The 12,866-nt window shown below is 40.6% G+C and overlaps 1 protein-coding gene across 4 annotated transcripts in view; it reads left to right on the top strand.

The window, feature by feature from the left end:
* The window catches only part of LOC111875591 (tissue inhibitor of metalloproteinase), a 205,323-nt gene extending 192,655 nt beyond the window's left edge, over positions 1 to 12,668 (top strand). For all 4 annotated transcript variants that reach the window (XM_023871942.2, XM_023871943.2, XM_023871940.2 and 1 more), the window contains 3 exons: positions 2,963 to 3,045; positions 6,345 to 6,575; positions 9,658 to 12,668. In XM_023871942.2, coding sequence (XP_023727710.1) covers positions 2,963 to 3,045; positions 6,345 to 6,575; positions 9,658 to 9,891 — 548 coding nt within the window. In that variant the 3' untranslated portion in view covers positions 9,892 to 12,668. The remainder of the gene's footprint in view (positions 1 to 2,962; positions 3,046 to 6,344; positions 6,576 to 9,657) is intronic.
* Positions 12,669 to 12,866: the final 198 nt, after the last annotated feature.

Raw genomic sequence — 12,866 nt, 5'->3', positions numbered from 1 at the left:
GTGGCACTGCCTCAGAAGTCGGTGTGAAGTTCTCCGGGCAGTATCTACATACAAGGAGGAGGAATTAACTGAGCAACTGGGATCGCGCCATAGCTCATGCAGTTAGTCGTTGGCTCCCACCGCGGCGGCCCGGTTTCGATCCCGGGTCTGGTCAAGTGTGATTTGTGGTGGACAAAGTGGCGCTGGGGCAGGTTTTCTCCGAGTACTTCGGTTTCCCCTGCCAATCTTCATTCCACCAATTGCTCCACAATTACCCTCACCTATCATCTGGGGCTGGTACAATAGGCCAGAAGTGGCCGCAGTACAAGGGAGTTAGTCCCACCCCACTAGCAATAAAAAAAGAAATGAGCAACTTACACAAGCACGAACTGCTTCTTATTGTTCATCTGGGCAGCTGAGAACTGCTATATACTAAATGCAACAAAATACGATGGGGTGGAAACGTAGCTCGGATAGGACAGACAGTGAAGGAAAACAGAGGGGTTGCAGTGTGGTAATATCTTGGGAATACTGTGGAATACCAAGAGGGAACTCAAAAGACAACATCACGTATGTTAAGGAAATTAATTTAGAGGATGGAAGATGGATGGAACCGGCTCAGGTTTTTGCTCAGTGGTGGTGGCTTTGGTATTAGCAATGTTAAACTTGCAGCGTGTACTACTGTGTAGTTAGTTCCAAATTTTGGCTTTGAGGGCGCTAGAAACCACTGAAAGCTTCAGTACGTAAGTGTAGCCGGTGGCCGGAGCGAGCATTTGTCGTTTGGTAGGCCGCTGGTGGCTGCAAATTTCTTAATATAAACGGCTTGATATTACGAAACAAGTAGATGGAGCCTGCAAAACGAGCTTGACGTTCTCTAGTGGTTCCTACATTACTTCCCACTCCTATCAAATTACTGTTCTGTTTTCAACTATGCAGTTCTCATCTGGCCGCCTATGATTTTAGGCAGCCAAACGCACAGTCGTGTACATTGAGTTGCCTGCGCATATGCTGAAGGAGGCTAATTCCATCGTGACATTTTGAACTTCGTATCCACAGGCTATTCTTTTTTTTTTCCCGATTTCCCCTAATCGGAATTGAATTTTGTTGTGTGCAGTAAATTCTTTTGGAGAAAATCCAATTCATTCCGTCTTTATAATATTATGTATTCCATATACGCTGAAAAACCAAGTTATAAAACCCCATGTGCATGCGACACGTCTGGAATAACTTCGGCCTTATTTATCGATTTACATATTAACTATTTAGCGACGCTGTTCATAATTCAGACTGCGTGACGTTAAGCAGAAATATGCTGAGTGAACCATGAATAGGAAGGGGTGTGAAAGGAAGCGGTCATAGCCTTAATTAAAGTATGCGAACATTTGCCTAGAGAGAATTAGGAAACTATTAAATGCTTCGGTGGGTTGAGGTCTCCGGGTCGAAACTATGAACCCAGGACATCCCCAGTATGAAACAGCAGTACTGATCACTCGGACGCGCCATTCAGTACAAACTGACATCAACAGGCGTGTTACGTAAGCAGTGTACCCTTTATTTTGGCGTGTATTGTATAACTGTACTGTATATTCAGTAATTTTCACAGCTGAATATACTTCTCCATTAAAACTTGTTATACAATTTGACATGAATGTGAACGAAAATATAGTTACATCGTATTTTATGTACACTTCATCCAACCGCATAATATAAAATCTAAATTTTATTAAAATCAAGAATTATAGAATCAGCTGCAAATTCTGATACCGATGAACGTATGTTTTACCGTAATATACAGTGAGGTTTGTCAAGAGCTGACTGAGAGGGGAGAACCAAGGCGCATCAAGTCCATCTCATGGCTGTGCTTTTTTGGAATACCTGTCATTGCCATGTTCACATAGAAGTGGAAGACATTTGGGCTCGGGAGAGGTAATTTAATTAAGGACTGTAGAAAATTACACGTTGGAAAATGTTATAATTAATATTTCTCGATTGATTTCGTGGAGACGAATACGTCATGAAGGAGCAGATGGGCTGGGAGGACAGCTGAGGGGGAAGATGAGAAATGCTTAAGCTACAAAACCTTGGTCCGCTAACCTGAAAGGAACAGATCATTATGAGACCTTCATTTTGGTAAGATAATAATATTAAACTGGATCTTATTGATAGGCCTGTAGGAAGTGTCGTAGTAAGCTGTTGCAAACCAGCTACTCACTTGGAATTCCGTCCGTGCTGTATGCACGCATTCCTTGCGCGTTTGCGAGAGCTTCGCATCCATGTGCTAAGTTCAGCTTGCCTTTCGGAAACTTGAAACATGAGGCCTGAAACTTAAAACTCCGGTCTCTTTTGGAAGGCGCCTAAGAGATTTTAATCCATCCACTCTACAATGAGGACTCGACGTTTTGATTCGCTTCTTTATAGTCCAGTAATGGTTCTTGTGTATCAATATATGTATGTAGATTGTTAACTGTTCCTTTTTATTTCTTTCTTATTTCCTTTGAACCGTAACATCTTGAAATGCGAGTCTAATGGAATATTTTCCTTACAGCTCACATCTGTATTCAACACTTTTAGCTCGTAATTGTCGTGTGGCATTTCGACACAAGATGTAACGCGACTAAATGAATATTTAATACATTAAAGGAGACTCCAAAGTTATAACGAATAGGCATGTAACATAAGCTCGCTTAGTGGTAGCTGATAAAGTGATTCATTGGGGGCGATACAGGAAGGAAATTGTAGTATGTGTAGGCTAAAGACTCGCAACGAGTCCGAATGCACGCAGTGAGATATTGCGCGAATAGCGTGTGTCCTTCCCGCTAGACCGGCCGAAGAATGTGCGGCAGGCCCACGTATGACCTCTTAGTAGCATTAAGCCTGTGCTAAGGAATTATACTAACAATAGCCGATATGTAGTGGGCGTTACAATATGAAGTATAAGAGAACTTTGGCGTAAAGTACGATGATGTATATTATCTTGTTGCAGTTATTGTGGCCAGGGTGAAGAAGGTGCTTGTACGAGACCTAATGTCCCGTGTCTACAAGGTGAAAATTAAGAGAGAGTTTAAGGTGAGTTTAAGTTAATACAATGTTTAGTGAGCAAAGCACATTTCTCACTTAACCAGAATAAGTTAAAGTCGTGAACAAATATACAAGTAGACGTACTTGAACAGCCAGATAGTAGACTAACAGACTGATGTAGGAGTTGTAGGGAATAACGGCAAGTTTCGTAATGTTCATCTTGTACTGACTGCGACCGACCGACCGACCGACCATCAGTCTTTGCATGGCTCAGGATGAATGTTTAAATGAGAGTTTCTTATTTGCTTATACGGAACTAGAAGTATACGTTCCACAAGAACTGACCATTCGTCCATATTGTGAGCCAGTTTCATCCCGCATAACCTTCACACCCTATTTTAATATTTTTGTCTTTTCTACGCCCAGTGGTCTATTGTCTTGAAGTAAAATTCTGTACGAAGAATTAATTCTTGAATTATACGTGCTACATGATATATATATATATATATAGCTCATCTCTACTCAGTTTTGAGTAACAATATTACATAGATTACGAATAGAAATTACAAAGCTGATGATGTAATTTTCTTCTTCGTTTGATTATCTGAGTCCATTTCTTAGGCGCTACTGCTAATTTCACGCGTATTCTTGGTTCCTCGCACAACAGGCGTTCTTTCTCTTTTGCACGTCCCGCAAAGAATACATACAGGGATAATCAAATGTTTCCGTTTGTTCCCCTATTTGTCTCTGTCTGTGCATCCGCATGTTTCAACTCGAGTGCTGTTGGACGATTTTTCTGATATTTGATATATCTGTCTTACGCCAACAGAGGCCACTCCAGATTCCTATTTATTTTTCTACGTAATTTTCTACACTCGGCAACAGAGCGCGAACTAGCGAGATGGGAACGACACAAGCGCCACGCTGCATGATATCTGGGGGGACAGTTGAGTATACATGTCGCACTGCAGCAGAAATAGGAAAACTTTACCCAACATGTTGAATCAATCTTCTGACTTGTGTTCTGAGACACTCCAATCTCGGCCAGGTCACAGGGCATACCGACTAAAGTTTATCATGTTTGTACTCAGCCCCTCCCAGTAAACACCGGAAAGATATATTACATTAGGCCATATCGGCATCCTTCCGCATCCTTAGCAATTCATTATCATCCAATTATTTGACACTTTATAGTCGGATTTACTGACACGTTGTGAAAGAGACTACAGAGAACACAAAGGATAACAGTCTCATTGCAGCTCAGTGCACCGCAGATTCCTTGCATGCCTGACACGTAAACAGATATTAAGTCCCTTGTTCTTATTGTCTCTACACTTCACGGGTTACCCACTCTTTTACTCCTTAATGCTTTATAGCTTGCTTTCCTCAAGTTTCTGCCCTTCCATCGCGTTATGCATATAGTCTGATCGCCGTGGTTTCGCCTCCCCATTCTACGTACTTCAGTTGGTCTGCAATGAATAAACTGTTCTTACTGCGTTTTTTGTCCATAATTTTTATATGCCCGTACATTAACGACATTTTGTACAGCATCCATAACTTCTCAGTTTCATTTGGCACCAGATTCCACCAAATAGCATTCGTATTATTCTTGCAAATGAGGCAGGTGAGCCAACTGGTGACGTTAAAATTCTCTATTAGGTCTCTCTTATACATTTTTATTTTCTCGTATTTTTCTTATCACTGAAAGAATGGGTTACTTACACATCTCACTAGAGTTCTTTCCTCTGTCTTGGTTTAGTAGGCCTAATATTCTGTCCTGTCACGAACATATTAATTAATTAATTATTGGAATAACTTCATAAAAGACAGCCCATCTTTAGAGATAATTCGCTCTGCCAGTCAAGAAATTCTTCGCTTTTTATGGATTCCCGAGGTTCATTACTAAGTTCACAGTAGCTCACCACTGGTTCGTGCAATGAGAAGTATTTTGTCCTGTAAATATAACGTATTTTAAGCTACGATGTGTGTGATCTTTCTACAACGTATCTTTGTTAGACACGTCCATTTTCTGAAGTCTGTAGTGTACACACAGTTTCCGGAATTGATATTAATCCCGTCGCCACGTAATTGGTTATAATATCGACTGATTCTGTTGCTTGTTCTTTTGCTTTCGATATTAGTGCCAGCAGACGGGATAGAGCCATGATATCCTTTGCGATACCTCGGTTTTCTGGAGGTTAGGATAAAATGTAGTACGCAAGGGGTTCTGGGTTTGATTTCTAGCTATGCCATCGAAAATGTAAATATATATATATATATATGGTAGTGTATTGACAACCAACAATACGACGAGGGATCTAGACCCAATTCCCGAAACATCGTCCATATTAAATATACCTCGAACACAGGACCGGTGACCCAGACTGTAAGGGAATACAGCATGGCAGACCTTGTGTTCAAGGAATACTGATCTGAATGGCCTCTTCCACTTGACGCAAGATATACAGGATGATTCTAAATTATTATCGTGGTTTTCGTTTATAGTCCACTGAAACCCCGACAATAATGTAGAATCACCCTGTATTATCTTGTACCACAGCATCGCTAACCGCAATCAATATTAAAACTGGCACATATTTGACATTTTCCATCATCTCCTTTATGGTTTCCACAGCTGGCTCTGCTTCCGTCACCAAGTAAAGTAAGAAAACCACTCGAATGTGTCTATTAGATTAAATAATCTCCATCCGTGAACATCAAATTTACTGCTCCTGTCCTCCAATGAGGAGATGGAGAGGCAGTTAGAACTAATCGACCTAGACTTTCTGCTGTTCACTTAGGGGCACACTGCTGCGTCAGTATACGGACTGCAACGGTAAGAAATGTCCGAAAATTGTTCCGACACTTCCAGCTCACACGGTTCACTCGGGCTGTCCTTGGTAATTGCTTCAGTTGGAGGAAGAGAGGTATATAAACCGCATGTCTGAGATCAACTGCGAGTGATAAGTAGAGAAGCCAGCTCCTTAGCATGTACAGTTGATTATGTAACATCAAAACAAGGAGACACCTTCAGTATTCCCTCCAGGCTGCAGCCTCGCAGTGCCTGTCGCTCTCCCGGACACGAGTCAGCCTCTCGCGCACTTTTATTTGCTTTAGTAAAGATGAATACAATTTTTCGTTACTTTTGGGAGTTTATAAACTTAGTGTTTGTTATGGACCCTTTTCGAAAAATCGCTGCCCCCCCCCTTCCCGGTTTGCCCAAGCCAGAAGACACCATGGTTTGCGCACTTGCATCCCCGTCGGCTCAGAGGGAACGATGCGCTCCTTTACTTAAATGTTAAATGCATGAGCCAAAAGCTTGATTCAGACCAATGTGTTTTCCTTAGATGAGCGAGAAGGCGAGCGTCCTTCTCAAGTCGGGGCGTCTCGTGACTGCGGGGACGTCGTCAATGTGCGGGGTGGACCTGAGGCCTGAAGAGACATACCTGATCACCGGCAAAGTGGTGGCTGGTCAGGCTTCCATAAACCTATGCAACTACATCACGCCCTGGACCGACCTCACTGTCCGCCAGAAGAAAGGCTTCAGGCTGCTCTACCGCCAAGGCTGCCTATGCGAGGTGAGGTTAAGTTTACGAACTTTCGGCCATGAATTTAAGGGAGATTTAGTCGCGATAAATTTTGCGCTTTTTTAGCGGCGCAGCATAACTCCAGTCCGTACTGACCCTTTTGAGAGGGCAGGCGGCTTTCGGGGTAGCGAGAGCAGCTGTGGATAGGGGTGGCTAACTAGATCAGGGGACAGACCGTTCAGCTATAGTTCGGAGGTAGCTCAGGTGCACCGTGCCGGAGGTGTATCCGTGCTCCTACCTAACCATCGCCGCCTGCACCTTCCTCATCGAAGTCACCACGTCATAACTGTCGAGTTTCCGGATTCTAGGTTATTCCCATCGGAATTGAATTCTGTATCCATATGTAATTAATAACTTTTATACTTATCAGCCACGTAATTCAATATGAAGAGGATAATTAAATTCGATTTTAAAGACTGAATACTACTTTTATTTATATTATATTTTTCTTACGAGTTGTACCTTCACATGAATTACATTACGAGTTTTAATGTTAATTAAGGCCTGTTAAGTAATTTCGACGATAGAAGCAGTGTCATTGCCACTCCTCGTAGCAACTCTTATATTTGTACACGTATTTCTTATAATGGACGGAGTTCCTACTTGTTAATTTTTTCTAATAAAATATTTACTCTGCCGTGCAGTTAAGGGATGTATCAATGTGCTGCACCCACACCGATGTCGAACATTTCTTTTCGTTAACAAATGCAATTGACTTAACGTTGCCGTACCGCACTGCAGAGCATAAACAGACGTATTCCACTTTAAGTAACATAGCTTCCATATGAAGTTCTCATTCAATGTTCAAGATGTGTCTCACGTACTGGGTGTCCAGCGGTAACTGATTTCAAGAGTAATTCTTCTTGAATAATGTGGAGAGATTTAGCTACAAGAATTCGCACTTTGTGAGGTTAAAGAGGAAGTTTGAGAAATCGATCTTCCATTATCGAAGTCCTCGTCTTATTACGAATTTCCTTATCGAAAGCCTCAACAGAGCGGCAAGACGTGGGGTTTTCTTGGAGTGACTTCCTGCTCATTTGAAGTGCTTGCTCCAGATTCTTAATGGTAATAAAGAGACGAAGACCGCGCGCAAGCGTTGAGCATATTGTCACATGTATTAGTGACCATAGACAGGGATTGGATTATAAATAGATTTATAAACCACCCACGGGTCTTAACTACAAATAACTATAACAGTATTGTTGATTTCCACACTCCAAATCACTCCACACTAAGTCTTCTAAGTCTTCTTTCACTAGCCGTTGCTTAGTAACAGGTCTCAAGAATGGCTAGTCCTCTGCAATGATATCTCTAGATGTTTCCTCGTAACAAATCTTAGCGATGGAGATTCTTCAGCTTCCGTTGTCCGCAGGTTAACACCACAGCTGAACATTCAACTCAGCTACTGGACTGAACATACGTCCCAATTATTTTTCGCCTCTCGTTACATAGACTCGGGTCGGACCTCGTGCAAAATACGTGTCACGTGTCAATGCGTGTTCACTGGCCCGTCACCTAGCACTGGGCAAGGCGCTGACTACATAGAAAACACCTCTTCTGTTATCAGAATGCGTGTCCATTCACCCGTTGCGCAGCACGGCATGTCGCGTACCACATAAAAACACTTCGTCCAATAAGTTTTCTGTTGTTGCGTACGCGTGTTTGAGGCGTTGCCTAGAAATGGGTCAGCATTATGCTGACGAAAGTTACCGCCACAGCTGGTCAGCTACAGCTCACAGTATTCATACTCTCGCCAAGCGTCTCGTTCGGGCTCGGACAGATGTACTGCTGAGGGGACACCAGCATTGAGAGAGAATGAAAGAATTGCTGATCCGGAAAATGGTGTAACGGAGCATGCCCCACTTAGCAATGTGACGTCCTGCAGAACTCGACAACAAAAGTGGCCCTTGTCGGTCTGAAGTAATGATGATGGCCACTGACAAGATAGACAGCTTCCAGTGAAAATTCGTGTGGGGACGTAAGTGATGTCGAGACGCGATAAAGTGTTGATACCGCGACAATAACGGAAGAACCATTGTAACTCCAAGTATGAACATTTGTGTAATATAATAGGCCAATATAAATATTATTTCAGCAGTTCGAATGTCATTAAAGTCCAAAAGGTTCAATTTCACCTTACGTTTAGCAGAGAAGTGGAGAATGTTTAAGATGGAACTCGTGGGATACATTGAACAGCGCCCTGGCAATGGAGAGTTACACGGATTGTATAGAAACTGGTGCCACGATCATGTTGCAGATAAGCGCCGCATTCGTATGTATTTCTTTATAAATTATGCTTACCTTACATTTCACCCGTCTTATTGAACTCTGTGGTTTAAAAATTACCTAATGTAAATACTTATGTGGCAGTTATCTTGCTGTTATATGGACTTCATGTAAAAACATCCACAAGAATTACTTGTACAATTTTTAGGGCATTGAGGAAAATATATTTGTTACATTAAGCAGATGTACAATCAGTGTATGAAATGGACGTCGCCTTCGTGTGGAGGCGACACGTAATTTGACTAAATTTCATCTTACGCCAGTAAGTACATTTCATGCAAAGTTTGTAAAACGTGGCAAGTAGCCAACCGTCCGGGCCTACATGTACGGTAAATATACCCCTGACACGAAACTATTAATACGTATGTATAGAAACGTTCATTGGAACTCCACGTACTGGATGAAGGCGAACGGCGAATTTGTTGCACTGCTAGTGACAGAGATCCTTTGAAAATGTCCTTCATACTCAGCCGATAAAAAAATTAATCGTTTGCTTACAATCAGGAGGTTAATAATTACTAAGGTCCATCATTCGGTTCCATCCTGCACCAGTTATTTCAATTTATAAATTATTTCTGCAATATGAACTTTAATATTAATTTCATATTTACATTTACATCTCCAAAATGATTCTTTTGACTTGCTCTGAAGGGATTGCTTAAGTTCCAGTTTCCATACTTTACGTCCCTTTGCGCTTGCATGGGTCGTGTCATAGAATCCAAGAAAAGCATGTGCTGTTTTTATACAGTATATTGATAACTTCAAGGATATATTTATGTCATTTCAGATAACCGATTGTCCGTGGTGGAGGCGGTGTCCGAAGGAATCCCTCATGGCCGAATCATGCCTCTGGGAAACTAGTATCAATTCTGACTCCTCCTTGCCCGACTGTCAAGCGAACCACGGCATCTGCATGAAGACGCCTAGCGGCAATTGTGGCTGGTCAACAGACAAGAAATACCGAGAATGCATGAAGAATCGACGACGAATCAGGGACGAGAAACTGAGGAAAGAGCCATGAACGACACAAGGAAACAAGCTGGATATTGATCTGAGGATATTGATATTAATTATTTTGTTATATTTCGAAACGCGTTCAATTAAACATGTGAATTATCTGAGGAAATGCATGTTCACAGGATTCTTGGCGTCTTAATGTTCGTGTCTCTTGATTCTCGCATGCAACTTCACTCGCCTCTGTGTACGGTGTGCGCTTGAAACTAAAAGCATGTAAGTAAAATGCGATGAAGCTGATATAGTGAAATGCAAGAAGTTGTCGTTGTCACAAGATGATCGGACCGCATTCCATACTCCTTTCTCCACTCTGGACCGAACGGCAATATTCGCGCGACATGCGGCGTAAAACAGAACCCGTGAGTTAATTCTGCAGAATTACATCTATCGTCACTAAGAACAAAATGTTATCATCATGGACAAACTGCATGTTGTAAGGAAGTATGTTTGTGATGTCAGTTTATAATACTGTCTCACAATACAAGTGAAAATGTCCATTGCAGAATATGCAACTGACAGATTTTTAAAATTATATAATTCCATAAAATTATGTTCAGAACATTATAACTCCTATGTTTCTTAAGTGTCTTAACGAGTGTAGTATTTTCAGCGTTTCTTGATACAGTACATTTTATTTACGCAAGACGGCTTTCTGTGTTGTTGACCGCTGTTTCTCGAATGTATGTCTGTTTTTTTTTTTTTATTTTGAGTTCAGAAAGTTACCTTCAGATTAGTAATTGATGTTTTCAAAAGGTTCTGCTCCCAGAAGTTCACTCTTAAATTCCCTCACAGATATACCAGTTTTGGATTCTGTGCCTTGTCATTTAAGCTCAGTCCGCAAAACTTCATGACTCTAGAATGATTCCAGATATGTAATAGGTATTTTGCTTGATTTAGACTCTCAATTAGAAGAGAAAATTATTTTTGGATACATAGCTCCATCACAACGCCGAGGAATTGACTCCAGTTCCGCACTAGCTACACGACCCAGGCATTCGTGTTTATTTGCAAATACAGGAACATAATTACACTTTTTTGAGTAATCCAATATTTTCGTTCTGTACAGGAATGAAGTTCCTAAAGCATCACGTGCTCTTGTTTTCGGCTGATTGGTACTTCCAAATTAATTAAGTCTTCGGTTGAATTTAAGAGTAAAACTGCTTAATTCGTTGATGAAAATATTATTTCTACTTTACTAATTGTACATATGAGGATACTTTCTTACTGTGAAACACTGGCAGCAAGTCTCTCAACAGACAATGCGCAAAAACCGACAGAGAGGTTCTCTCTCCGCGTCGTGCCACGTGCATTTCGTTGGTGACGTTTGAAGCTAGTTTTAATGTCTTTGTTAATTGTAGAGACACTTTACCGGCTGAAGGATAGAAACTGTCTGTATTCAAGAAGTCTTGAAAACGAAATATATACTTTATTTTTGCAAACACTTGTAATTACTTAGCAATTTTATTTGGGTTGTTTAGTAAGACAGACTGTACTGAGTCCTGCAGGTAGTCCAGAAGGATCAAATAATCCGAATTATTTGCATACTTCTTCGGGGCATGTGGACGGATGTGTATAGTAACGTTAATACGCCAATGAATTTATTTGTGAACATTATGGAAAGATTATGAAAATATTCGATTGTTAATATGTTTCGAATAATAACATCAAAATTATAAATTAAAATCGAAATGCCTAATCGTAAATTTAGAACGGTTACTTTGAATTTGCCCAGTTCAAACATTCTCAACACTTAATGGATATGCTGGTAATTTGTAATTGCACTGAAAACATGACTCTAGGTTGATATTATCAGTTATTTATTTGACTGTGTGCAGGATATGAAGTTGTACAATTAACGTGGAAATATAGGCATCAAAACTTATTTGTAACTGGCTATTGGCTATTCGTAGTTCGTAAGGTAACTTCATTCAGCATTGATTTCAGAATATATATTTTAGTACAGAATGTCTTACTGGTGTAGATTCCGCAGTTCCCTTGTACTCTACTTTGTAAGCTTGTCCGGTTTACCTTCCGTCTAAGGGTCGTAGCGCCGACGGACGGTCTCCATAGGGATAGAAATATCGCAGTGATATTGCTGACAGTCTATCAAACGATAAACTGTCCACCTGGTATTTTCCAGCATGGTACCTTCACTTTTATTGAATTAATATTCTGCTCTAAATGGGTACCTCCACTTTCATTGGTTAATGTTCTGCTGTAAGTGGGTACCTTCACTTTTATTGAACTAATGTTCTGCTGTAAATGGATACGTTCACTTTCATTGGTTAATGTTCTGCTGTTAGTGAATCCCTGCCTAAAATCTGGAGCCAGTTGTGTTTGTGATATTTAGCGTAAACGTGTTTCATGAGTCAAAGAATTAATAATTTATTTATCATTCTTTAAACATTATCGCCAATATAACATGACCAACTCATTCAGCTGTGCAGCTGAAAATGTTACGTAGGATCATGTGATTTCGCTTCCTATAGCTAGACCTGTCAGGCTTCTCTGTTGCTCTTTTTTGGGATAATATGGAGTACAGATTTTGCTAATGGACCACGTTTACAGTAACCACAAAAATTTTTACCTGATAATTATTATACCACACGCTAATCACAGTAACTGAAGATTCGCGTCTATTTATACAACTACGAAGTAACGTTACATTTTCTTGTAATACTTTCACTAAATTCATGTTCTTTAAGTTAACGTAATATCCAAATCGTCATAAGATACAGTATTTCCGTGTTCAGAGGCTCCTATAAAGTTCAAGTACTGAAAATACAAAACAAGTATGGTGTCCTGCTAATGCTACAAAAAGAACTAATTTGTAACACCGTTACCAATTTCTGAAGAGCTGTCTTGATTTTACACTCTCTGCGTTTATGTCACAGAACGAAGGACGATGGATATAAATGAAACTGAAGTAAAGTTAAAACTCTTGCTATGTTATTTCTAAATATATTTAATTAATTGTTTCGC

The sequence above is a fragment of the Cryptotermes secundus genome, unplaced genomic scaffold (assembly GCF_002891405.2).
Source record: "Cryptotermes secundus unplaced genomic scaffold, Csec_1.0 scaffold50, whole genome shotgun sequence".
NCBI classification, from domain to species: domain Eukaryota; kingdom Metazoa; phylum Arthropoda; class Insecta; order Blattodea; family Kalotermitidae; genus Cryptotermes; species Cryptotermes secundus.
Note: the sequence above shows the minus strand (reverse complement) of the source record. Positions and strands in the feature narration are given on the sequence as shown.